Source organism: Engraulis encrasicolus, chromosome 22, assembly GCF_034702125.1.
Source record: "Engraulis encrasicolus isolate BLACKSEA-1 chromosome 22, IST_EnEncr_1.0, whole genome shotgun sequence".
Taxonomy (NCBI): Eukaryota; Metazoa; Chordata; class Actinopteri; order Clupeiformes; family Engraulidae; genus Engraulis; species Engraulis encrasicolus.
Genome location: NC_085878.1, coordinates 24,870,920 through 24,896,465, shown reverse-complemented (window position 1 = coordinate 24,896,465; position 25,546 = coordinate 24,870,920). Strand labels below are relative to the sequence as shown.

General features: G+C 43.2%; 2 protein-coding genes across 3 annotated transcripts; one reads left to right on the top strand and one right to left on the bottom strand.

Annotated features, from left to right (window-relative positions):
* Positions 1-1,655: 1,655 nt before the first annotated feature.
* On the bottom strand, positions 1,656-18,724 carry asb7 (ankyrin repeat and SOCS box containing 7). Of its 2 annotated transcripts, none has more exons than XM_063189160.1 (5): positions 18,450-18,724; positions 17,205-17,312; positions 15,765-16,017; positions 7,220-7,825; positions 1,656-4,415 (listed from the first exon to the last, which is right to left on the bottom strand). In XM_063189160.1, the coding sequence occupies exons 3-5, from the start codon at positions 15,973-15,975 to the stop codon at positions 4,276-4,278; spliced, it is 957 nt and encodes a 318-aa protein (XP_063045230.1). In that variant the 5' UTR covers positions 15,976-16,017; positions 17,205-17,312; positions 18,450-18,724; the 3' UTR covers positions 1,656-4,275. The 2 variants fall into 2 exon arrangements, with proteins under 2 accessions (XP_063045230.1, XP_063045231.1); XM_063189161.1 differs by lacking the exon at positions 18,450-18,724 and adding an exon at positions 18,249-18,341.
* A 1,056-nt stretch (positions 18,725-19,780) lies between these two features.
* lins1 (lines homolog 1) lies at positions 19,781-23,791 on the top strand. Its single transcript, XM_063189134.1, has 6 exons — positions 19,781-20,195; positions 20,288-20,377; positions 20,558-20,699; positions 20,814-21,380; positions 21,697-21,883; positions 22,134-23,791. The coding sequence occupies exons 1-6, from the start codon at positions 19,851-19,853 to the stop codon at positions 22,942-22,944; spliced, it is 2,142 nt and encodes a 713-aa protein (XP_063045204.1). The 5' UTR covers positions 19,781-19,850; the 3' UTR covers positions 22,945-23,791.
* Positions 23,792-25,546: the final 1,755 nt, after the last annotated feature.

Sequence of the window (25,546 nt, the reverse complement as noted above, 5' to 3'; positions counted from 1 at the left end):
TAATCAGAGGGATTCTAAAAGCGTGGTGGAGCTTCCTCACCTCGTTACCAAGGCTGCGGTCTGTGGTGCTTCGCATTCTCAGCACACGATAGAGAGAGAGAGGAGAGCGAGAGCAGTATAAGCAGCTTCCTCCGGGCCCATGTTAAACTCCCTCCTAACAGTGGGGACATTGTTTCCAGCAGTCTGCCAGGTTACATGTCTACAGAGGAAAGCCATTGTCTTTATCATGTAATGTTACCTGTGATGGGATCTAGTGATAGCTCCCCGTGTTTTTGTAAAGTAATACACAAATACAGTATATCAGCTCTCGGGTCACACAGGTACACACGCTGGCAGTATCCTGCTTTACGAACTGGGAAGACAAAAGGCAAAAAAAGAAGGGAGGGGGGGGGGGGAGAACTTTCTTTGGAGGTCCACATTCCTGAAAGCGAAGGAGTGGAGAAGTCTTAAAAAAAGAGGGGGAAGGAAGAACACCTTCCCCCCACCCGTCCTCGGCCCCTACTCTTCTCTTCCATGCCCAAAGTGATACATGTATCATAGAACATATTGACAGTCTGCCAAGCTTGTGTAATTTTAGGTATCCCATCCCCTTACATGTGAAGAATAGGATTGTGTGGGATGTCTTTTTTTCTCATGTAGTGGCAGCAGTGAAGGTAAGAGAGCTGTTACAATAGAACTCTCCTTCTGCATGCGGTGTAGGATGGCTCATGACCCCGAGAGTCTGGCAGAGGCTCAGATGCAGTGGAGGGGTGGAGTGTGTGTGTGTGTTCAAGCAGTTGTGTTGGAGACTGTGTATGTGTGCGTGTGTGTTCGGGTGGTGATGGGGACTGTGTGTGTGTGTTTGAGTGAAGATGGAGACTGTGTGTGTGTGTGGAATGGATGGGGTTGGTAGGGTAAGGGGTAGGGGGGATGATGGTGGTGTTGGAGGGGGGGACCGCACCTGAAACAGGCTTTGCCACGATCGCTATCAGCCCCGGAGATTTATTGCATGAGGATACAGAGGAGAGGAAGCAAGAGTGCAAGGCAGAGGAAACAAACACAGAGCCCATTCATACACCATCTCTTATCAAGCACACTGGACTGGCACACACAGACACTGACACGGCTCGAGCTCGTCTGCTCACTCCCACTCCTCTCCTCTCGCTCCCACAAAGGGAAACACTTTGGAATACCGGTTCTCCCCATTCCACTTCCACTTTTCCCAAATTTAGGATCAACTCGTTTCGGCAGGAGCATCAACTGGCACACACACACACTTATCTGAAAGTAGTGTCCTCAAAACCTTTCGTCAGTGATTCATGCCGTTTCAAATCTTGAAAAATGCCACCGCGCTCATCGTTTAAGTTAAAATGCCTTTATTTTATGGGCAAGGCATGGCTAAAATAAGTCTTCTAGCCAAAGCATGTCTTGTGTTTAAATCATGTTTTGCCCATAAAATCAAGCCATTTTTAACTGAAAAGAAGACTGTGATTGTGAGATTGCCTTGGCATTTCTAGCTTTGAAATTGGCTAAGCCTTTGTCCAAGGAGCACCATCTCGACCAGTCCAAGTTCCAGGTAGCACATTGGACTACTTACAGTATTCTCTGTGATGGATTTCATTTGACAATTTTCAGTGATCTGAGCATAAATGACGAGCACAGAGCGAATATTCCAGTTTTTCCTTTTTTTTATTCACACGTTTTTTTACATTAACAATTCAGCAAACAGCATATTATGTACATTCAGTAGTTGATGGCATGGAAGACGTGGGATTATTCCGTAGACTTTTTTTTCAACTGAACTGTAAGATTCCCTGACAACAAATGAGCCACCATAGGTCCTCCCAACTCTGCAGTGCCAATCATTACAACACGCACACACACACACATCCACACACACAGACACACACCTTTTGCACGCTTAAAAAAGGCAAATGCTTTCAAACACAAAGACTGTATACACACACACCCTCACACTTTAAACACACAAGTCTCATACAAAATCTTACAAAATGCTGCAGTATTCAAATAGACCCACAAGACTGCCAAAAACTGCAATAATAATAATAATAACAATTAAAAAAAAAAACAACACAGTAAGACAAGTACACACTCCCTCCTTGAGACATTCTGTAAGTCTGTTTCAACTAATCCTACGCCTCGTACGACAACAATGGCAAAGGCAGCTGGTGGTGAGAGGAGTATTTGAGGAGACGGGCGCATGTGTGCCTCTTGAGAGATGCAGAGGACACACACAGAGAGAAGTCACCAGTGACTCGCATGGGTTTTCGATTTCTTCTTTCCTCTGAAAGAAAAAAAGGCAGACGGGAGAGTAGAGCAGAACACTGAGGCAGAAACGCGCCGGTGAGTCGCTCGCCAGGCTACGCTCGAGCAGCTACAGCCAGTGACTCGGCATCAGGCCGCCATTCGCAGAGCAGCGCGGGGCAGGGCGATCGCGACCCCGTTTGAAAGAGGTCGAACAGAGGCTTCACCAGGGCATTTCTTTTAGACCATCATCGGCATTTACGAAAAAGACCAAAAAAAAGAAGGAAAAAGAAGAAAAAACTAAAAGAAAGAGAACATTCTTGCTTAACACACTTTTGCAGTCTATGATGTACAATTGAAATATGAGTGACTTCATTCCTGTTTAGGATGAGCCCTTTTGCCTGAGGAGACAGAAGTAAAGAAGTAACCTTGATTAGAACACATAAGATGCCAAAGTCCAGAGACTAAATAACTGGAGATAAATCAACTTACTGATAGCGTAGAAAAAGGGAATAAAAGATGCAATTACTACATTAAGTACCCTTTCATTCTTCAATTTTGACAAAGCCGACAAAAACAAAAATCTGGAAACATATATTAAGGATATGCTATATATTTTTTTAGTGTGTGAAAAACAATCCCAAGTCAAGGCGCAGGTCTTGTTTTTTTGTTTTTGATTTTTTTCCTTTTGAAATTTGTCCTAATACGGATTTCTAACATTTGAAGACTTCAAACAGTCACATAAAAATGGCAGAGCAATTGTACATGAGCCACACAAGACGAAAAGAAAAAAAAAGCATGAGACTTTTCAAACCACACTGAATTTGTTTAAATAATTCTAGAAAAATATTTGCTGTACATATGACACAATTATTTACATGTTCTCTGTTAATGATTCTGTGACTATAGCTGTGGATTAACACGAGAGAGAGTTTATTTGGGACTGCATTTGGCCACTCTCAACGTCAAGCATTCATTATCCTAAGTCAATGCTTTTTCCCAAAAACGAAACGATGTTGACGTTTTTTTTTAAAACACTGATTTAGTGCTACAGAACAAATGAGCACTCGAAGCCATAAAAGATGCACTTAAACCAATGCAATACCCCTCCATCTCAGGCATGACATCAAAAACAAAAGCACCACAACAGTCCGTAGGGAGGGAGATGCACATATCGATACTTAAGAAGTGTGGGAGCTCGCGCTCTCCCTCTCCCCCTCCCACAACACACCAGTCCTTAACCACTGATCCATGGTTGAGGCACATGAGCCATGACGACTTGTGACAGAAACAGGCTTTTCCACAACCCAGCACCAATCGACTTTTTTTTTTTTTTTAATTCCTTGGTTTAAAAACTCCTCTCTTCCTCAAATCCATCCACCCTCCCACCCACACGTGCCCAACCTTTACCAAACATGAGCGTCCTATCTTTTCCCGCCAAAGCCGTGAGTAGTTCTACTGAAAGTCCTCTTGCGGTTTAATCACCAACTCCACTTTGCCATAATGACAAAGCAGTGGTAACACATTATGATCATCGAACATTGGGTACAGGAGGAGAAATCTACTGTGGAGGCTGTGAGCAGAAGAAACATCGCTCCTACAGCCAAGCCACATCATCTGTCAATTGCGACCCAATTGAACAAGTAGGCTATGCTTTGGTGATCATGGACCTCCCACAAAATCAATACAACAGCTTCCCAGCGACCTCTGAGCACAGAACTTGTTTTGAAGAGTACTTTCCTGTACAAACATCACAAGTAATTCATTAGTCTAAAAGGTCATTAATGATACTTCAATTAAATATCCACATCCTTGAAGAACCCCCAAAATCTTTAAGTCACTCATTCACCCACTTCATAATCATCATATAGCTAAATAGAAATGTGCATCAATCTTGTTTTCGTAGTAAAAACTGTGCACCTGTTGTCAGAGTTCTCGAGTAGAAAGGATAACAGTTTGCATAGTCTTAAGAAGGAGATGAGAGATGCTCCAACGCTATGTCTCTTTCTTGTATAAGCGTTATGGCCGTCATCAGACGCTGTCGAACTTGTGTTTCAGGTAGTCTTTCATGACCTTAGCGATGGGCAAGTCCTCCAGGAACTTCAGGCTTTGGAGTCCTATGCACTGCCTGATTTTTATTCTGCACAAGTCCTGCAAAGTCCTGGGTTGTCCTAAAAAGGGAAGAGAAGACAAAAAGCGTTAAATTCACATATCCGAGCAGACGACCTTCAGCACAATGACAGTAGAGCAGACCACACATGAGGCTCAGAGTTATGCTCTTCTTGGACCAACACCAGCTCAAAAAGTAGCCAGCCAACGAGCCCGGGTCACATCACCAATTAAGGCAAAACAGGCACGCAGAGCAGACAAACATCAAGACGGGAAACAAACATGGCTCCTCCGTCTTCCTCCATCCCTACGCAGTTTACAAGGCCACTGAACCCTCTTTATCTACCGCCGTTAAGAAGCCAACAGCACGGGAACCAAGGGACCGCTCGCCTGGTGCTTTGTTTTTGTTCTTTTTTTTTTCTTCGTCCAGGATAAAGTGCATTAAAAAATAATAGTAATGTTATCAGCTTAATAAGGCAGCGCAGTGCACTCTTGTGCTGGCCCTGCCTCCAGGATCCTGCAGCCGCAGACGGAGGCAGCTGGGAAAACCACAACAAAGGCATAGCTGAGGCCATCTGCAGTCCTGTCCTGTGTCACTTCAGATGCTTAATTGCAGCCAAGCCTGCTGCTGCTCTCTCTCTATCTCACTGCCAGCCACATGCCAGAAACCAAGCGTCTACTAAGGGGAGCATGTCAATCACACACAGGGTGTATGCGTGTGTGTGTGTGTGTGTGTGTGTGTGTGCGTGTGATGAGTATGCGTGAGCGATAGGTCTGAGAGTGTGGACGTGCAAATGTGTCGGAATGTGTGTGTGTGTGCGCGCGGAAGGGGTTGTGTTGTGTTGTGCTATGTGAAGCCGTGTGCAGAGCCGAGCCACCCCCGTGAGGTAGAGTACAGTGGTCTAGGGATGATCAATAAGGCAGGGGGGAGGGAGTAAGCTGAGCAGGCCAGCCTGTCCCCTGCTGAATGGGGGCCCGGCCCGCCCGACTTCACAGTGCATGGCTGTCTCAGGGCCTCCGCTCCTTTGATATCTCGATATCAAAGTTCAGACCAGAACAAACGGCACACGGGTATTGTGCTTACCGAATCATTAGTGCTTCAGGTGACTGTGTGCGACACACACACACACACACACACACACACACACACACACACACACACACACACACACACACACACACACACACACACACACACACACACACACACACACACACACACACACACACACACACACACACACACACTTTCTCTTTTTCACCTGGCCAAGTCAGCTAGCCAGTGTTGAGCTTTAGGACATCTCCCCTCCACTCTCGACTCATTTTACAGTCTCCACAGGTTGACACATGTCTAGCCAATACCGCAATCCCATTGGCCTCTCAGTCGGGGGTGTAATTACACAGACGTACAATTTGATTTGATTGCTGCCACATCTCAGGAAGATTTAGACACCATTTGATGGCTGTCATTGGTGTCGTTATGCCATATATGTGGCCACAATTTACTCTTCTGGGTCATAAAGAAGCCTCAGAGTACTACAACAGGAGAAGAGGTCTGGCTTTTCTGTCTGGGTTGTATGCCCCGAGGAAAGACATACTTGCAGAGTGACACTGGAGAAAAGCCAAAAATCCTTCCATCAAAACTGCACGGCAACGGATTCGATTCCTTACCTCACCTGAACTTCATGGTATGCATTTATAGTAGGCCTACACATATAGAGCATGTACACACTGGTACATAAGGCAGCACAATGAATAGAATTTTAATCAAAATACCGCTTTTGGGCACAACGAACACGAAAATCGTGATTTAATTGCAATCGCACAGGGGGCAGTATATCTGCTCTTGGGCATCTTCGAAGCCAGAACATGTTAACAGGCTGTTTTTACTGGGCAAAAATCTGTAGGCCTGCCTAAGGTTCATGCTATTGCCTTTTACATAATTGTTGCAATTCAGATTTATTTTGTTCATCCCATATAGTAATGGATTCAAATTGCATTCAATGCCATGATTTTAAATACAATTCTGCACAAAAAAGTCAGTTGCTTATTATTGAATAATCATGATTAATAATCTTGATTTCAATTTTGATGATTATAATTTTTCCATAATCGTGCAGCCCTACCAGTTCACACTGCATTTCTCCTATATGCTGTATATAATATATTCAGAAGTGTCGCTATGCTTGAATTACAAGCACTGCAGTTTATCAGCAAGATCACAATCCAAGTAATTCCCATCATTTGCTGGCTGTGTGAAAAGAACTATAGCCACAAGGCATGTTCTCTAACTCTCAATCTGGCCATTTTCTAACTCTGTGCCAGACTTTTCTGCCCTAAAATTCACAGTGCTGTCTCCCTCCCCTTTACAGTTCAGTTAGCAATGTTTCTGAACTGAGCAGTTTCTAGCACTGCTGCTACACCAAAACATCTAGGGGAAATTCATATGAGAGCATCATGTGAATAGTGTAAAATACAGCTGACCTCAAAAGGTAGGAGTAGAGAGTCGAGAAAATGGAGTTATGAAGTAATGGGGACTTAGTGCAAGTAATTCTTGTTGTGAATACAGATGAAGGCCAGTAACACCTATATGTAGACACTATAGTAAAACACACATCCACAGCTGAACTAATGGTAGGTGAAAGCAAACAGGGGTCTAAATGAACTTTGTAAAAAATGGCTAGGGGATGATAATTGTACTAGCCAAACACACACTCTCTAATGGGTCAAAATGGCTAGTGAGTTTTCTTTTCTACCAGCAAAATTGAATTTTCACCAGCATTTGGCCGGTTGGCATGTGTTCATTTGAAACCCTGAGTACAAAGTAGATAAGAGTTCTAGTTCAGTGAATGCAAGTGCCACTTACGGGTAACCTCCTGCAGGAAATCCAGGCAGGGCCGGCTGATCCCCGACATGCTGACGGACACGGCCACGGGCGTCTGGCCCTCGTAGTTCCGGGTGTTGGTGTCGGCGCCGTACGAGTACAGCATCTGGGCGCACAGCACGTCGTCCCGCAGCGCCGACAGGTGCAGCGGCGTCTGGCCGTCCTCCAGGCGGCCCAGGTTGGTGTCGGCGCCGCGCTGCAGGAACATGCGGCAGTAGGAGTGGTTCCCCTTGATGACGGCGTAGCGCAGCAGGAAGCCGTTCTGGATGTCGATGTTGGCGCTGTGGTCCAGCAGGATGCGCACGCAGCTGGAGCGCTCGCGGATGATGGCCAGCTGCAGCGGCGTGGTGCCCTTGTCGCTCAGCGGGTCCACCTCGGCGCGGAACTCCAGCAGCAGCCGCACGAAGGAGTCGCGCCCGTAGTGGGCGGCCACGTGCAGCGGCGTCCAGCCGTCGTTGCTCTTGGCGTTGATGATGTCGCCCCGGTGCTCCGACTCCAGCATCAGGCGGGCGATGCGCGCGCGGCCGTGCATGGCGGCGTAATGCAGCGCCGTGAAGCCGCCGATGAAGTCCTTCACCGTTGGGTCGGCTGGGGACGGACGGTCATAGAGAGACACACACAAAGCAGGCAGGCAGACACACACACAGACGCACGCACGCACACATGGGCAGGCAGACACGCACACACACACAGGCAGACGCACACGCACACACCGACACACAAGGGCGCCCACACAGCACGGCACACAGGCACACACACACACACACAAGCACACACACATACACACACGCACAGACCGACACACAGGCACACGTGCAGACACAGACTCACACACAAAGAGACACACACACACACACACACACACACACACACACACACACCACAGATGTAGGATGAGCTGCTGGCTGGATGGGGAGATTAAGGGGCCACAGTGGCAACACACTTCAACAATCAGGAAGAGCAGGGTGTGAAAGAGGGGCCAGAGGTTAAGTCCTGCTGTTTCAATTACCCAGGGAGCCCTCATTAATGCTTTGTTTACAGCAGAGAGAGAGAGAGAGCGAGAGAGCGAGAGAGAGAGAGAGAGAGAGATAGAGAGAAAAAGAAAGAGTGTACGAGGGAGTAGGGACTTTAAAAGTAATCTGATAAAGAAAAGGACATTCGCAAAAATCATGTTCAATTTTGATGCAAAACAAATGCTTCAGTTGAGGGCACTATGACTGATTGATTGCTTACATTTATTACCATTTCAGCAGCTATGGCTATCATGGCCAATACAGATAGAAAAAAACATTGATGGCACTAAGTGGGCTATGAACATAAACACAACGTTTCTTGCATTTCTAAGGAACTTTGTAACATTATTTGCACACCCTCCTCAATGACCCTCTTCATTTTTCTCGATATTTCACAGACAAGAACAGACCAGGTTTTAACATCCTACGGTCTAACGGTTTTGGAGAAGAGACCCTCCAAAATGTGGGTGTCACACCCACTTTTGAGCCCAGGAATAGCCCACAAAATGCACAAGCAGGTATGGGCACCTCCAGCTTTGGTTGAAAAACAGATACAGGCTTTACAAGGGCCATGTCTATCATATATACAAGCAGGGCTCTAAATTAACTTTTTTCATCACCAGCCAACATGGGTAGTAGATGTTAATCTTACTGGCAGTGGCCAAACACAAATTCACTTATGGGTCGATGTGGCTAGGAACTTGCGGTCTTCTACCAGCCAAACTGAAATTTCACCAGCATTTGGCTGGAATGGTAGGTGTTAATTTAGAGCCCTGCATACAAGCATATTCAAAGCTATGCCTTCAAAACTGGATTTGTCAAAAGCGTGATTAAGAATTCTGACCTTTTGGGGCTATAGATCTTGGAGAGTGTGCATAATGAGTTGCAACTGTAGCAACTGATTCTGCATCCTACTTGGGAACTGTAGTTTTGCATGAAAAATCTAGGCCGTCTAAGTATTTCACTATATGATTGACTATTTTCCACATGTTATTATAATGTGTATCTCTTACTGCCATCTACTGGTCAACCAATGTATAAATTTATCTTACTTTGGCAGTAGACCCAAATGCAGTGATACAATATAGGAAAGCTATTTAAAAAGCCCCTAGATCAGCGGTTCCCAAACTTTTTTTCCCTGCGCACCCCCCAGTACATTTCAATGTGGTTTGCGCACCCCCTATGCAAATATTGCACAGCCGCACATTATGCAGTCATTTTGGGGAGTCCTCATATCCAATGTAATTTACTTTTTTCTGCCTTCATTACAATGGAACTTGTTGCATGACAAATCTAGGAGTTATAAATTACACTTCAGATGGACCGTTCCTGCATACAATTCACCAAACAATTAAAAACTACTTAATGTTCACTAATGCTGTATAAAAACACACATATCCACCATTGCGCTATTCAGCTCGAGCACCCCCTTGTAGCAGGCCGCGCACCCCCAGGGGTGCACGCACCACAGTTTGGGAAACCCTGCCCTAGATGATTATAAAGAACTGCTAAAAACATTTTTTCTTGGCTTAAATGGTTGGTGGTTTTGTACATGAGTTAAAAGCTCTTTCGAGTCAAGGGCCCACATGGTTAAGTGTTAGTGTTAGCCCACATGGTTAAGAGAGCAGTGTTTCCCACAGAAATTTTGGAAACTATGGGGGCAGCCGGGATTTTTTTTGTTGGGGGGGGGTCTTTTCACGGACCTTTTTTCATCCGGGGGGGGGGGGGGGGGGGGTATTAACGCAGTGTAAATGCAAAATGGCTAAACAATAGGGGTGGTACTGTTCACAAAATTCACGGTTCGGTTCATATCACGGTGTCAAGGTCACGGTTTTCGGTTCTCTACGGTTATAATTTGAAAATGGTGTGATTTTAATTGTGTCATCCTCTGATTGGTCTTATACGCTAATGTTTTAATCAGAGAGACTGGATAAGATACTCCTAGAATGTCTGTTTTACATATTTTTCTGGGCAGCACATGAATTGCGGTTTGCGACGGATTGCACGGTTCGGTTCGGTATGTGTGTGAATTGTACGGTTTCAGTTTTCGGTGCGGTTTGTACCATCCCTACTAAACAATGAGTACAGTATGACATTGGCGCATGGAGAAACTATAGGCCTACGCCTACATTTCAGCCATTTATATTTTGAGAAATAAGGCTACATAATACACATGCAGGGGTCTATGTAATGAAAAAAATAATAAAACAAAATAGGAGCAGAGATAAGAATTTAAGATTGCTGTGAAATTGTTAACGCATAAACAAAAAGGGTCTAAGAGGGTAGGCTATGCCTTTCCCCCACACACACATAGGCGTACACATTCTACATGAGGGGTGCTGGTCACAGGGCCAGTTTTTCAAAATTCCTCCCATTAAAAGGGCTGAACAACATATTACACATTTATGTCTATATTCACATTCATTACACATTCATTTCTATATGCAGCCCGATGTCTCCTCTGCCTTGTCAAAGAAGGCCTGTCACCTAAAGCCTGGGGAGTGTTAGTAACCTATCCCAACTGTCCCTTCTCGGAAGGTTTTTTTTTTATTGCTCCCAAACCCAAGTTAACTACAACAACTTGACAAGGCTTTTGATCCCTCTCTCTTTCAAGCACTTGTGGTTTTCTCTATAGGATGTATTTACTCCAGGAGGAAAATGCGAAGGAAATCGTAATTCCAATCGTTTTTAACAAAAACGGAAATCGTAAAAAAAATAAAAAAAATCAAAGTAAAAAAAAAAGTTAAATTTTTTTTTTTTTTTTTTTTTAACATTTTCGGAAACTATGGCGGCCAAATTTAAACGTTTCCTCAATGTATGGGAAACACTGAAGAGTGATGTAGGGGCTACTGTAAGGTCACTTTGTCTCAAAGCAATTTTTGAGACCCTCCTATTCTGTCATTTAATAATATCCAAAAATAGTCAGGCTATGTTATTTCTAGTAATCTGATAGACATGGTCATACTGAAGGGAAATGGCCATTCAAAGCCCTGTATTTGTCATGAAATTAAAGCTGCGGGTGTAAAAATCCACCTGTAAATTATGTAAACATTTCCTGGGGTCAAAAATTGGGCGTGGCACCCAAACGTTGGAGGGCCTCACTTCCAGTTACGTAGAACAGTTACGTAGGATGCTAAAACTTGGTGTTCTTCAAATTGGCATCAAAAGAGTTGTGCAATATCAGGCAAATCGAAGAGGGTCATCTGGGGAGATTCTAGAGAACCGTGTGGGTTGACATGAAATTGAAATGAGCATATACTGTTCCAGTGTCATCAATGTAACTCATCATTGAACTAAGGAGGGACTGGAAGGTTGAATGAAGTTCATCCGAGACGAATATGCGCTACAACAGTTGCACAGTGCCATCTAGCTTCAGGAAGCCATTCCTACAGTTCTCATTTCACCTCAGGTGACACCAGTAGCTTAATGCCAACTTTTGCCTTAGCAGCCGCAGTAAAGAAAAGGTTAATCAAAATTGAACAAAGTATTACACCATAATATTAAATTAGATTACATTTAACTGACGCTTTTATCAAAAGCAACTTTTTTACAGGGTATTGGTTACAGTCTATGGCGCAATGTGGGTTTAGGTGCCTTGCTAAAGGGCACTTCAGCCGAGGATGGAGGTGTAGAGAGCGGTAAGTGTGTAGGCTTCGAACCTACAACCCTCTGATCTTAAGACCACTTCCCTAACCATTAGGACACGGCTGCCCCTTAATACCGTCTAGAGATAAGCTACATTGTTACTACCATTGTTAATAGTTTATCGCACATTATTATGTACTGCATTATATCAGGGGGCTGGAATAAATTAGTCAAGGAGTATGGTCATTTGATGTGGTCAGAGTAAAGTGGGAAATGAAATATACAATGAGCAGCAGGTTGACTGACGCGGTAGTGATCTATGCTCAATGCTTTGTTCGTAGCTTTGAAGACGCCCTCTATTCTGTCAGTTTCTCAAACCACTTTATCTTATTCCAAGTCACACTTTATATACAAGATAATCAAATGGAAAAAAACAAGTTGCTCTATGAATTCCCAGATGATGCACCAGTCAGAGATTCAGTGTTCATAATAAAGTAGCTCTCCTGCCCCACATTTACTTCGGCCGAATCACAGAACCAGCAGATCTGAACAACTGCTCAACTTGTTAGCTGGCAAGCTAATTAGTGGCATTACCAGCATTAAGAAGAGGCAGGCAGGGACACACTGCAGAAGTCAGGACCTTTACTCTCCACTGACACTTTCTCCACTTTTGCTCATTATTATTTTAAAAAAAGGCTGATTCTCTCATCAGCTTCAGTGGAGGTGGTTATCTTTAGCCTGGTTATACATCGGACTACGAGTCTAATCCTCTACATCAGTGGTCTCCAATTATTTTTCTCCAAGGGCCCAATTACGATGAGGCTGCGGGCAAAAACCAATGCCCGAACCCAATGAGAAACAAGTTATTTGTCTGGACAGAGAAAAGATTTTCGCTTTTCCGTTTCACTTCCCAATGTCTGTTATGAGACTGTTAGCATATAAGATCTATCTCTCTGTGAATGCTTTGGGGAAATATGACCCACTGAAGTTTTAGTGATTGAAAAATCACACACATTTATGCTTTCATTTGTTCTGACCTCATGGCAGGCCAAATGCTTGCCATGCCCGGGCCGGATTTGGCCCGCGGGCCTTTGTTTGGAGACCAAGGCTCTACATTATTTACTCCCTAGTACAGTGGCCGTTTGGGTTAGCATCTATTGACATGGTTGACCACGGTTGAGTCTTTATCAGACCAACCATGTGCATTTCAGTTTAACATCAGAAGAGTCTGCATCTCAAGGCAAACATGTACAGTAGCAATGAAGCCCCATCAAACCCTTTGTAAAAACAAAAAGGAAGAACAGTGTAAGAGACCGATTTACCATGCTAGATTAAGTCTAGCATCCAACTGATATAAGATCAGCGTTACATCGTACATGTATGTTTCATCTTCTATGTTCAGAATTTGTGTATTTGATGTGAGATGGCCCTAGCCATCAAAACACATACACTATGCAAACTCATAATGATGGAAGTACAATGTGTCACAAAGTAAGCAGAAAAGCAATGTATCACTCGTACAGGTTCGATGGCATACTGGATCATTTTTAGTGAGGTCAGCATAGAATTACTATCAGATTTCCTCTGGCTGAAAAATTAGATCATAACATGATAGTGTTTCTCAAAAGTATGATCAATTACAGCTCCTGTTCAAAACAAGTTATAAATCACAATTTTGATGTAGCAAAACTGGCCTCCTCATTTTGATTTTGGTATATGCAGGAAGGCATGAGGTTCATTTCAATCTATACCCAACAATTACATTTTGTCTGTTGCCAAGTCAGGTTTGTTGGGATGCTATGCTCGTTTTGACTTTCAGAATACAGGTTCCTAGTGGTCTTCATAAAAGGAGAATTCAGACCAAATTGAGCACGCAGTTGCATTGTTCACGCTACCCTTGACGTAACAGATGACAGTAACCGATGCACAGCTTTTTTTTGGTTCAGCCCTTTCCAAGATCCTGGTCATTCTTTTGGGGGCATGTTTTGTTTAATTAATTTTTTTTTTTATTTTTTTTTATTTTTTTAAATCTCAACATTCTTGTACTGGGTCATTTCACGTGAAATCAGACACTTTGGGACCCGACCGACATCGATTTCAATCATACTTGCTGTGCCCGTTTAGTAGCAAGGTAGCACCCCAGAACTGCATTTGTGTGAATCTGACACCAATATTAAGGGAGAAACAGACTAGCAAAGGTTTACATATTAGGGTAAGACACTATACATTTAGCCTTAATTATATCAGTCAGTGTAAGTCACAAAAGGATGTCCGAGGTGTTGTTTGAAAGCTCTTTTCTGGCTCTACAAATTACACAAACAGCATGGAATACAACAACCTTCAGAATATGAATTATGATACATTGAAAAATTAAAAATTGAATATATAAAAAACCTTATATTTTTATATGGCCGGTTTCCTGTCTAAACATAGCCTGTAAGATCTTAAACAACAACTGAAAATGGGGTGTTTGGTTCTTTAACTTATTCTTTTCAGAGATAATGGGACAAAAAGGTTGAAATTAGTTGTAATGAAGTAGTAGTAGAGTAGTGTCAGGGACAGGACTGGACTGGCCATCTGGCATAACGGGCATTTTCCTGGTGGGCCCTGCACCCTCGTCGGTCCCAATTCCAGGTACTCAAAAACTGCCCAGCTTCTGCCCATTGTCAATGGACACAGTGGAAGCTAGACCATTTTCAGTATTCAGAGAAGGCAGGGTTGAAAGAATAAGCTCAGTAAAAGATTTTTTTAATGTTCAAGCATCAAAGGGTATGTTGTAGCTGTATATATCAACTAGTGGCTAGCATGTGTTGAGGAATGTATGCTGAGCACTGGAGAGGTGAAACTGAACCTCCTGCATCCTCATGAACCATCTCCATCCTTCACATATTCCGATAGACATGCTGTCATGTGATAATACTATGGTATTACCATATTATTATTAGGTGATCTGTATGATGCCATATTTTTGAGTCACATTATCTTTGAAATGAAAAAAGAACCAAACACCAGCATTTCCAGGGTTGTTCATGACATTGCAGGCTACGTTTAGACAAGGAACTGGCCATTTTAAAATATAATTCATATTCTGAGGGTTGCTGTATTCCATGCTGTGTAATTTGTAGAGCCAGAAAAGAGCTTTCAAATAACACCACAGACATCTTTTTGTGACTTACACTGACTGATATAATCAATGCTGAATGTATAGTGTCCTACCCTCATATGTAAACCTTTCCTAGTCTGTTTCTCCCTTAATATTGGTGTCAGATTCACACAAATGCAGTTCTGGGATGCTAACTTGCTACTAAACAGGCACAGCAAGTATGATTGAAATCGGTGTCGGTCAGGCCCCAAAGTGTCTGATTTCACGTGAAATGACCCTACTCAAAATATACGTAGTGGTACTCCAAAGATAAATCCAAAAGTTATTGCTGTGTGATGCTGTGGAATGATATCTGGAGAATGTTAGGAGGTTTTTAAAAAAAATAAAAATAAAACAAACCATGTGCTCCATTACAATGGCTAGGATTTCGGAAAGGGCAGAACAAATAAATGCAGCATCATCAGGTACTACATAAGTCAAGGGTAGCGTGAGCAATACAACGGCAAGTTCTCCTTTAAGAAGATACAACCTCTTTAGTGGCACACATTAGAACCAGAGAGAATACAGGAATAGAATGCTAAATATAGTTGCTAGAACCCAACCACTAGAAATCTTTACACAAAAGGTCATAGTCCAGTCTCAGCATCAGCTGAGATTTTTAAACAAGCATGCAAGGCTTAAACAAAACCTCAGTTTAACCACTTTAAGCCAATTTTACAATGAATACGGCACGTTTAAACTTCAAGAAAGAAGATGATTAGATTCTTTATTGTCCCATATGGGCAATAGCTAAAAGCCTCCTCCTCCTCCTCCTCCTCCTCCTCACCTCCGTGCTCCAGGAAGACCCGAACACATCTCTCCTTGCCCTTGGCGGCGGAGAAGTGGAGCAGCGTCCAGCCGTTGGCGTCTCGGATCTTGGGCGAGTAGCCCTGCTCCAGCATCTTGCGGACGGTGTAGACATCTCCGGCCGCCACCGCCGCCTGGATCTGAAGCTCCTCTTGAAGCTCAGGGTTCCGTCTGCAGTGATGGTTCAGCATCCTGTCACATCTCGCACCGGGAGGAGCCGTCGCGCCTATCCTCTGGAACAACAACAACAAACAGTTATTAACCATCAATGTCCCCCTCCTGCATCTGAAGCTCCCCTTGAAGCTCAGGGTTCCGTCTGCAGTGGATGGATGGTTCAGCATCCTGTTATAATTCGAACCGGGAGGGGCCGTCACACCTATGGTCCTGAGCAGGGGAGGGGAACCTTTTTCATTCGAGGGGACACTTCAAATTCCTGTAAGGGCAGTCAAAGTCCTCCGAGGGCCGCACTATGAATACAAACCAGGATTCTCCCCTGCGCTTTAGGCCCTTTAAAACAGACCCTGTGTTCTCTTGGTCCCCTGAATATAACGTAATTGTATTGCAAATGTAATTTCTAAGATTCCTTTACAAAATGTGTTATATTTCACATGAAGCTTCATAACATTGAAATTATGTCGGAGGCAGGATAAAACTCGCCTGATTATCATCGACTTTCAAATCTCTTCGAGACTTGGTCTGACAAAGAGCATAACAATTAACATTTCCCAAATGGCATTTCCCAAATGACCTCCCTTGGTTTGATAATGATTGTTTGCTTCCCAACAAAGTGGGAGGAGTTCCCGTATTTGCGGGAACTCAGAAAGTACTTGCATTGACTCTTGACCTGACTGGTAGCAACGCTGAAGCTGTTGCATCACTAGGAGGGCACGGCCTGGCTAGGATAAAACGGCCTCAAGGGCCGTAAACAAAGGTTCCTCACTCCTGCTCTGGAGGAACATCATCATCAACAACAGCAGCAGCAGATATTAACCAAAATCAAAATCTATGTCTGAAGTCCAAAGTCCAAACTTTGAAAAGAAAAAAAGTTATCAGTGTACAGTATTCATTCTCTGAACAGATATGAACCCTTTCAGCCAGAGCCTCTTTTGGAGCTTGTTGTTACTAACGCTTGTAATGACCACCTTTGAAACTGTAACGTAAGATTCTCAGTAATGTCATAGCAATGTTATTTTATCATGTGGTTGAGTTTTGAGTCAAAGGGCTATAGACACAGCCAGGGTTGAAAGGAGAAGTGTCAGGGCTGCAGTGAAACAAATGACACACGGATATACAGCCATATACAACTACTTAACAAAGGCGGTAACAACAGTTTATATATCCCTTCAGATGAGGCGTATTGATTATTATGATGTTGCATGCAACTGGTTTGTTGTTTTGTTGTGTTACAGTGCTTGCCCACCTTCTGTCAGTGGCTCTGATGTGTGACAGTGTCTCTTGATCTTGTGCCCATATCTGGCGATGCATTAGCAATTTGGACACACCATCCGTAGTATGGGAGAGCAGTTATCTGGAAGACATGACAGCAATATGATGATTGATGTTTTCGAATTCTGCCATTTCCCAAATTATTCCATGCACCATTTTGACTAAGATTAACATTGACAACTCAGAACTCCTTTACATTAAGGTTATCATATTCAGATCCATTTCATACACTAAAAGGCCATGCGAAACGAAGCAGGGTTAGAATCCGCGACTAAATGACTTGACATGTAGCTCTACCTTTGTGGGACAGCTGGGTATCCGAGACAAATACGACATCAGGTTTACGCAGTTACATCAGCAGACAATTGAACGCAATCGTACTATTATATTTAACTATCAACTGGGCCACTTTAGTGGTGCGATACAATCATGCAGAGCTCTGCTACAGGGTGTCAAAATGTGCCGGCTGTTTGAAATAAAAACAGCCAACGAACTCATTTCGCCTTGGGCCATTTATGAAGCTGCCGAACTAGCCTATCTTTGTTGATGAAAGCTACAAGACCGAATTCGACTAGCTGTGCCTTTCCAAGTCCGAAAATACTGCCTTGATCTCCCATATAGGATGCTTTATATCAATTCCAGGCACTGTTGTGCACGCGACCCCCAGTATAGATGTTCACCTTACTCCAAAATAAAACCAATCTGTCACAAACTAGGCAGCAGTCACGGTAGAAATAGTAAGCAACGAACAATGAACCGCTAGCTATGTGTCTTTAGCAGGCTCTTATCAGTGGAGTGCTAGCCTACTAGTTAGCTAGCTAACTGGCTAATAAACATTAGCTTCTCTCAGTTCTGTCACACGTAACCAATATATAGACCATATGGCCATACCAGAGGATATTATTTAACAAAACGAAATGAACTGAACATAAAGCACACACGGCAAACAGTACTGTGGGAGTTGTTATGAGGTGAAGACAAGTTAACGAAGTCGGTCATGCCTAAACCGATAACTCACCTAGTGTTAGGTTCAAGTTAGCTTACGCTAGCTTACTGTAACACGTTAGCCATAGCGAATGGGGCCAATACCAATCAAAATGCAACCGCTCACAATATGTTTCAGTTCCAAGTAAACTACATATGTGTGTAAAATGCAATCATTCTCCGATTAGCATCACGGCGCGCTATAGCTGTTAAGTAAAGACAATAACATTCATACTTGATCAATGTGTGCAGCAGCTAGCCATCCTTCCTGCAGGTCGGCTCCTGGTCGAACACCAAACACTCCTCGTCCAATCAGAATGCAGTCATGAGGAATTTGACTTGTCAAATAAATCCTCATGCGACTGTACGCATTGTATTCATATCCAAAGATTACAGACAGATCCAGTGGGGCTTTTCTATGCAAATATCTGCCAATAACATCAATAACTAAATGCAAAGGAAGCGCTATAAATGACTCAGCCTATTTTACCAGAATAAATAAAATAGAAACACACAGTAGGAACGACTGCCCTCCTTTGCAGTTGACGGTCCAGTGGGTGGCCAGCGGTGATCTAAACGTCACAGACACGCGACGAACTCAAAGTAATTTGCCTGCTGTTTGATTATGGTATATAAAATTGCAAATCCAATACAGTGTAACAAAACAAGATCTAGCATTTTTTTTCAAATTCCAAATGTGTAAATTAATAAATGAAAGAATGCATGAATGAGATCGTACTTTTTAGAATCGCCCAAGGGTCAGGGTCATGCATAGGCCTATCCATTATTTTCCATTTCCATTACTATCTCATTACTGACACACACACACACACACACACACACACACACACACACACACACACACACACACACACACACACACACACACACACACACACACACACACACACACACACACACCATGTTTTGGAAATCTACCAGTGCCAGACTAAACCGAATTATCTCAGATTTCACTCAAAACTATGTCCTTAGAAATAAATATAAATTAAGCGGGTATCTTGTTCTGGGCCCAGGGAGAGAGGTCGCCCAGAATGGGGTCCTCTTTAAAGGGCCCCAAACCCAATGCATACAGTCGGGTTTGAGCCTGGTCTGGCCAAAGCTGTCTGCGTCCCTGATCATAGACACTAAGATATTATTCAGGTCAGTCTGTGCGGAATGCAGAAAGGGACATGCAGTAAATAAATGGTCTCCTTGGCAGCCATGGAGAGGCAGGGCATAATCTGAGACATCATAACTCTGCATAGCCTTTTATGTTAATGTTTCTCACACATGTGCAGGCAGGGTTATGCTGAAGTGCAACAATTAAACAATATTGTAAAATAAATAGTCAAATATTTGTCTTTTTCTCATCAGAGGTTATCAAGCCTACATGTAGGGATAGTTTATTCAAATGACACACAAGTGGTGACAATTAGTACCATTGCCAGACCAGCAGATGGCGGTAATGCTCAATTCTTTGTTGTGATGATGCGTGTATTTGACACATTGAAGAAGAAAACAGGAAAACACGATGACAGTTCTGCTGTAGATGTGTTTTGTGCAATATTGTTCAGCATTTAGATAAGCGAAAGCTGTTTACTCAAATGAAAACACGTGTCTTTTAACTACCACTACCATGGATAATATTTCAGTCATTTTGCGAGATGTGTACGGAGAATTTCGGCTGGGAGCACGTCCTAGCAATGATGTCCAGGAGTTGGCATCTTTCATCAACGCAAGTATCAGCAGTCCCTCTGTTCCCGAGACCCATCTTGCAACTTCCATTGAATCAGAACAAACTGGCCTTAATTATAAGGGCACCGTGTATCAGCCAAGATTACAAGACACTCTGCTGAATCTCTCACTTGTGGAAAAAATGTCTGTCAAGTTATTGGATCCAAAACTATCAGACATCCTCAAACTTTATATTCAAAATCTGTTTCGGGTACTTCAGGAAGAATATACATTAATTTCAAGCCTTGTAAGTTGTATGGCATGATATGGTTTACCATAGTGTTCTTTTGAAATTGTATGCTATTGTTGCCACGGCCTGATTTGTTGATTCTTCCACAGGTCCTGTATTTTGGTAACAAGGATAGATTGCTGTCTCACTTGGCAGCAAAGTGTGTGTCCTCCCTCCTCATCTGTGAACTGCAAAGCTCAGTGAGTACCTTTCACCTTTAAATTATCAAACTTAAATGAATTGCATTTTTTTACATTTGTCAATCCTATTTTTTTTACTCATCTTCATTTTCATGTCATCTTATCAAACCTGAATGAATTGGTGGGTTGTGTTACTTGTCAGTCACTTTTTACTCATTTTCATTTCTGTGTTCTCTTTAGGACTCATGTGGTGTGGTAATGGAAAGTCTTTGTGATGAAACCTTCCAAATGCACAGTTTATGCCACCGATGGGATTGTGGCCTCTGGTCCCTCACTACTGCCATTAAAAGTCTGCTCAAAACAAACAATGAACACAAGTCAGGTAACAGTTCATCTCTTTGGTCACTTACACGCTGTTTGTTGTCATTTGTACAGACAGATAGATTTGACTTTGACCATGCTCCTTTGATCATAAATCCTTTGTTTTCCTTCTCAGAACAAATCGAGAAACTCCTCACCAGGATTGACTCTGGGGTCACGTCCATGTATTCATGGCTTCTCCAGAGCCCCAACTTTTTGGCAGCAGATGGATGGGGGACAACACTCGCCACGTTCATGGACCTACTCGACGCTCTTACCGCTGCCCGTTTCCGATTGGGCACCTGCGTCTCAAGCCAGAGGCTGCTGTTCACCCGGACGCCAGCACTCCTGCAGCTGATGCAGAGTCAGGCCCAGTACTTTGTGAAGAGGCACGTGCTTTTGCTCCTGAAGAGAACCGTGCTGCAGAGGTCCGGAGAGGACTGGCTCCCTGGAGCTCTGAGCTCTACGGCATTGCACAGAGATCCCCATCTGGCTGAGGATATGGGCCTGCTGACCGGGTCAGTGCTGCAGGCGGTGGACTGTGGGTGGTTGCAGCACGTGCCCGTGAGAGCCAGTCCTAGCTTCTTTGGTGGGACCATGCAGATGGGTTCGGATGGCAGAGCAGACGATGTAATGCTGAGGGCAGTGAGCATGGTTCTTCTCAAGTCGCTGGAGTACCATTCCCAAGCTGCTCATCTCAAAAGTAATTCTAATTTTTTGTTTTCTTACATTTTACATCTATTTTTGGGTTGGACTCGGACTGTGGTCTAAGCCACCCAGGGTGACACAATAGTAAAGACTGATATAGGTGAAGGCACTTGTGTCACTCAAGTCAATAACTGAAGTCATTAATTCCAATTGGTGAAATCATCTGCGCTAAGTAAGTTCTGGGCAACAGAAACACATGGTAGTGTTGTGAGAGCTGTTTCACACATGTGCACTGTGGCCATGTCAACAGCAGGTGGCAGTGTTTGTTCTAAAGTCCCTCCCATTTTGTTTTCATTTCATTCATTTCACAGGTGGCAGCCAGGCCATTTATACTTCGTCGTATCTAAAAGAGTTACTCCTCTTCCTGAGGCGCCACAGTGTTCCGCTACGAAATAGCCATCATGGCTGCCTGTGCGTGTCCGTGGTGTTTGGGGACCAGGACGATGACATGGTCGAGGCTGCCAGAGCTTTGCTCATCCTCCACACCCGTCAGAAAAAGTAGGGCGAAGTCATGCTGGAGATTTTATTATTCATGAAAATTTGATAATTGTAAGCTATAAATAGTATGTTTGTATCATATTGTGTGTTCAATTGCATGGATGCAAAGGAGACCCAATTACAATAATCTCAATACCCTGGATATTTACAATTTGATGGATGTGTAAGTGACTAACATTGTCTATTGTCTAATGTAGCCTTGTCTACTTGACCAATAAACACACTAATTCTGGTTATTGTCCTTTCTTAGTGTGGGTGGTTCTCCAGAGGCCACTGGATGCTGTGAGACGGGGTCAAACCCCCACTGCCACTTCGTCGTCCTCCTCAGAGGTCTGGCCTTCGACCACTCCGTCCTCCTGGACTTCCTCATCTCCTCCGAAACCTGCTTCCTGGAATACGTTGTCCGCTACCTGAAACTGCTCCGTGGCGACTGGGAAGGCTTCAGTCGCTCATGTCAGATCTTGGAGCCTCAAAGGTGCAACAGGTGGACAGTGAACAGTGGCGGCTTTGTCTTATCTCATCATGGCAAATCAGCTGTTGGTGAAGCAGAGCAATCTCATTCAAGTGACGGTCGGGGTGAGGTCGGTGCTGCTGGGGCGTCACAGGCTTGTCCACGACTGGTGGACTATGGGAGCTCATCTGAAGAAGAAGAAGAAGAGGAGGAGGAGGAGAACATGAAGGATGAGAAGGAGATGAAGGAGGTGAAAGAGGAGAAAGAACAGCATCACCAGCAGCAGGAGGAGGAGGAGGAGATGGAGATGGATGTTTGCGTGAGTTTGCCTGAAATGGGCCAGAGAGTTGCACCAGGATCTCTAAGCAAAGATGGAGGCCAGCCGTCCATCTCACTGCCAGACTGCAAACAGAGGCTTGATCCAAGCAATGATTCAGTAGATGTTGCCAAGCACACAGACACATCTGTAGCCCGAAAAGTAGTTCTTTGCCTCAGGGAGTTGAAGACTGTTATAATAAGGTTACAGAGAAAGAATTTGTTTCCATATAATCCAGTCTCACTTGTGAAGCTCTTAAGTGCAATTGAAGAAAAGAGTGGATTGTTTTGCTAGCTTTCAGAACTCATCATTTGAAATGACATGTCGCTATACTGTGTATAATGACAAATATTTTTCTACCTGTATGTTTGAAGTGCATTTATCTTCAAATAAGAATTGGTTATTCAGCCTTTTCATAATTAATTCCCCGTTGGATCCTCATGAGGTCAGGTGAAATGTAGTAGTCACCTAGCTTGGGAAATCCCATGCTGCTTTGCACAATTCTTCAATCTGAAAGACAGCATAAAATCTATCCCTCAGCGAGGGTTCCCAATCATGGTCTCCAATCAGAGAGCAGGAGGGCTTGGAAAGACAATGACTGCAGTTTGTTTGGATAGATACAATTGACAAGATTGGCTATGGGCTTCGTATGCCAAATGATACACATTTGTAACACCCAATAAACATCCTTCGTCGATCATAAACCACACACCCTCTACGGGGTTTACAGTAGGCAGGTCTCCAGACCTTATCTCACTTGTGATGAGGTCTGGTGGTAACCTGGCAAGTAGCCACCCACATTATTGACACGTCATGGCTTACATTGTAGGGAATTTTCATTGGCTTTTCTGACTTGGAGACAATGTCATGACTGTAACACAACGTACGATAATATGAAGTAGCTGCAAATACTGTACTCTTCTAACACATTTCTGTGAATATACAGCTCCAGGCCACTTTATTAGAATAGCATGAAAAAGTTGATTTATTTCCATAATTCCATCAATAATATTAAACTGTCATGGATTGTAGATGCATGGCCCAGTTGTTTAACTATTCCAATCATTCAAGTTTTTCTTTTTACATAATTTGGCCTTCCAGCTCAAAAAACCCATGAATTGGGAAATTCGCATTATTAGAATATTGTAATAAAATCACAATTTTCTTCATCAAAATTCGTTTCACATCAGTGCACATCAAATCAGTTGAAATGTGGTACTTTCTACCTAACATGCAATGTTCAATACTTGGTTAGGACTCTCTCTGTCTTAATAACGGCCATGATGCGTTTAACATTGAAGTCAATGGCAGAAACAGTGCATGGGAGTAATGAAAGCCAGATATCCTTGATGCTTTGCCGTCAGCTGTTCTTGTTTGTTGACCTGGTGTCCCACACTTCACTCTTCAATATACCCGTAGATACCCATGCTACATTTTGGTGTTAACTCACCAGTTTAATTCTAACTCACCAGAAATAAAACCCCATTCATTTTCAATGGGGTTTCATTTCTGGTGATTTAGAATTAAACCGGTGAGTTAGCGACAAAACGTGGCATGGAAATCTACAGGGTATATTGAAGAGTGAAGTGTGGGACACCAGGTCAGCTATACAAAAACAGCTGACGGCAAAGCATCAAGGATATCTGGCCTTCCATTACTCCCATGCACTGTTTCTGCCATTGACTTCAATGTTAAACGCATCATGGCCGTTATTATTAATAATATTAAGACAGAGAGAGTCCTAACCAAGTATTGAACATTGCATGTTGTGTAGAAAGTACCACATTTCAACTGATTTGATGTGCACTGATGTGAAACAAATTTTGATGAAGAAAATTTTGATTTTATTACAATATTCTAATGATGCGAATTCCCCAATTCGTGTTTTTTTTTGAGCTGGAAGACCAAAATGTGTAAAAATAAACAATTTAATGATTGGAATAGTTAAAAAACTGGGCCATGAATCTATAATCCATGACAGTTTAACATTATTGATGGAATTATGGAAATAAATCAACTTTTTCATGCTATTCTAATAAAGTGGCCTGGAGCTGTATGTGCCATATATTGTGTGTGTGTGTGTTTTATCATGTGTTTTATAAGGACATGCTCCAAATGAACATCCGCCAATGAAACAAACTACTTGGTGACAATGATGAATATTTGTCAGGGGAAAAAATTAAAGGTGAAATGAAATGCTTATTCTTTGTCTAGTATTTCTTATCTTTTCGTGAGTCTGGGCAACCCTCTGATATGGCTCACCATTGTGTGTGTGTGTGTGTGTGTGTGTGTGTGTGTGTGTGTGTGTGTGTGTGTGTGTGTGTGTGTGTGTGTGTGTGTGTGTGTGTGTGTGTGTGTGTATGCTTGCCTGCGAGCGTGTGTGCGTGTGTTCTTGTCCTTTGATGGGGATTATGCAGGCAAAGCTATGGCACACCATCGTGGCATGATATTGGCAATGAGGAAATGTCATCACCAGCTCTTTCCAAACCAGCTCCGCACACCAGCTTCCTCCCAACCACCTGGTAACCTCTGGCAACATATCAAAACAGGCTAATATTGGCTATGTTTACACGTTTTTAATTCCGATTATTAATTCCGAATTAAATGTCTCATGTAAACATAGCCATTATGTGAAATAATATTCACGATATTCATAATCTCTTTAAACCAGTTTAACATAGCACAACCAACCACTTAGGGACTAATAGGAGATGGAGTACCACAAATTACACTGTTTCGCCAACACTGTTGATGGATATTAATGCACTGTACAGGTGCAAACTGTATGAAGATGCTCTGGGCTAGGACTGAGAGATACCTTTTATGACTATGATTTTACAGCTGCTATAAAGTTGTCATATCATTTGTTCAGGCAGGGAAGTACACGTATAAACGT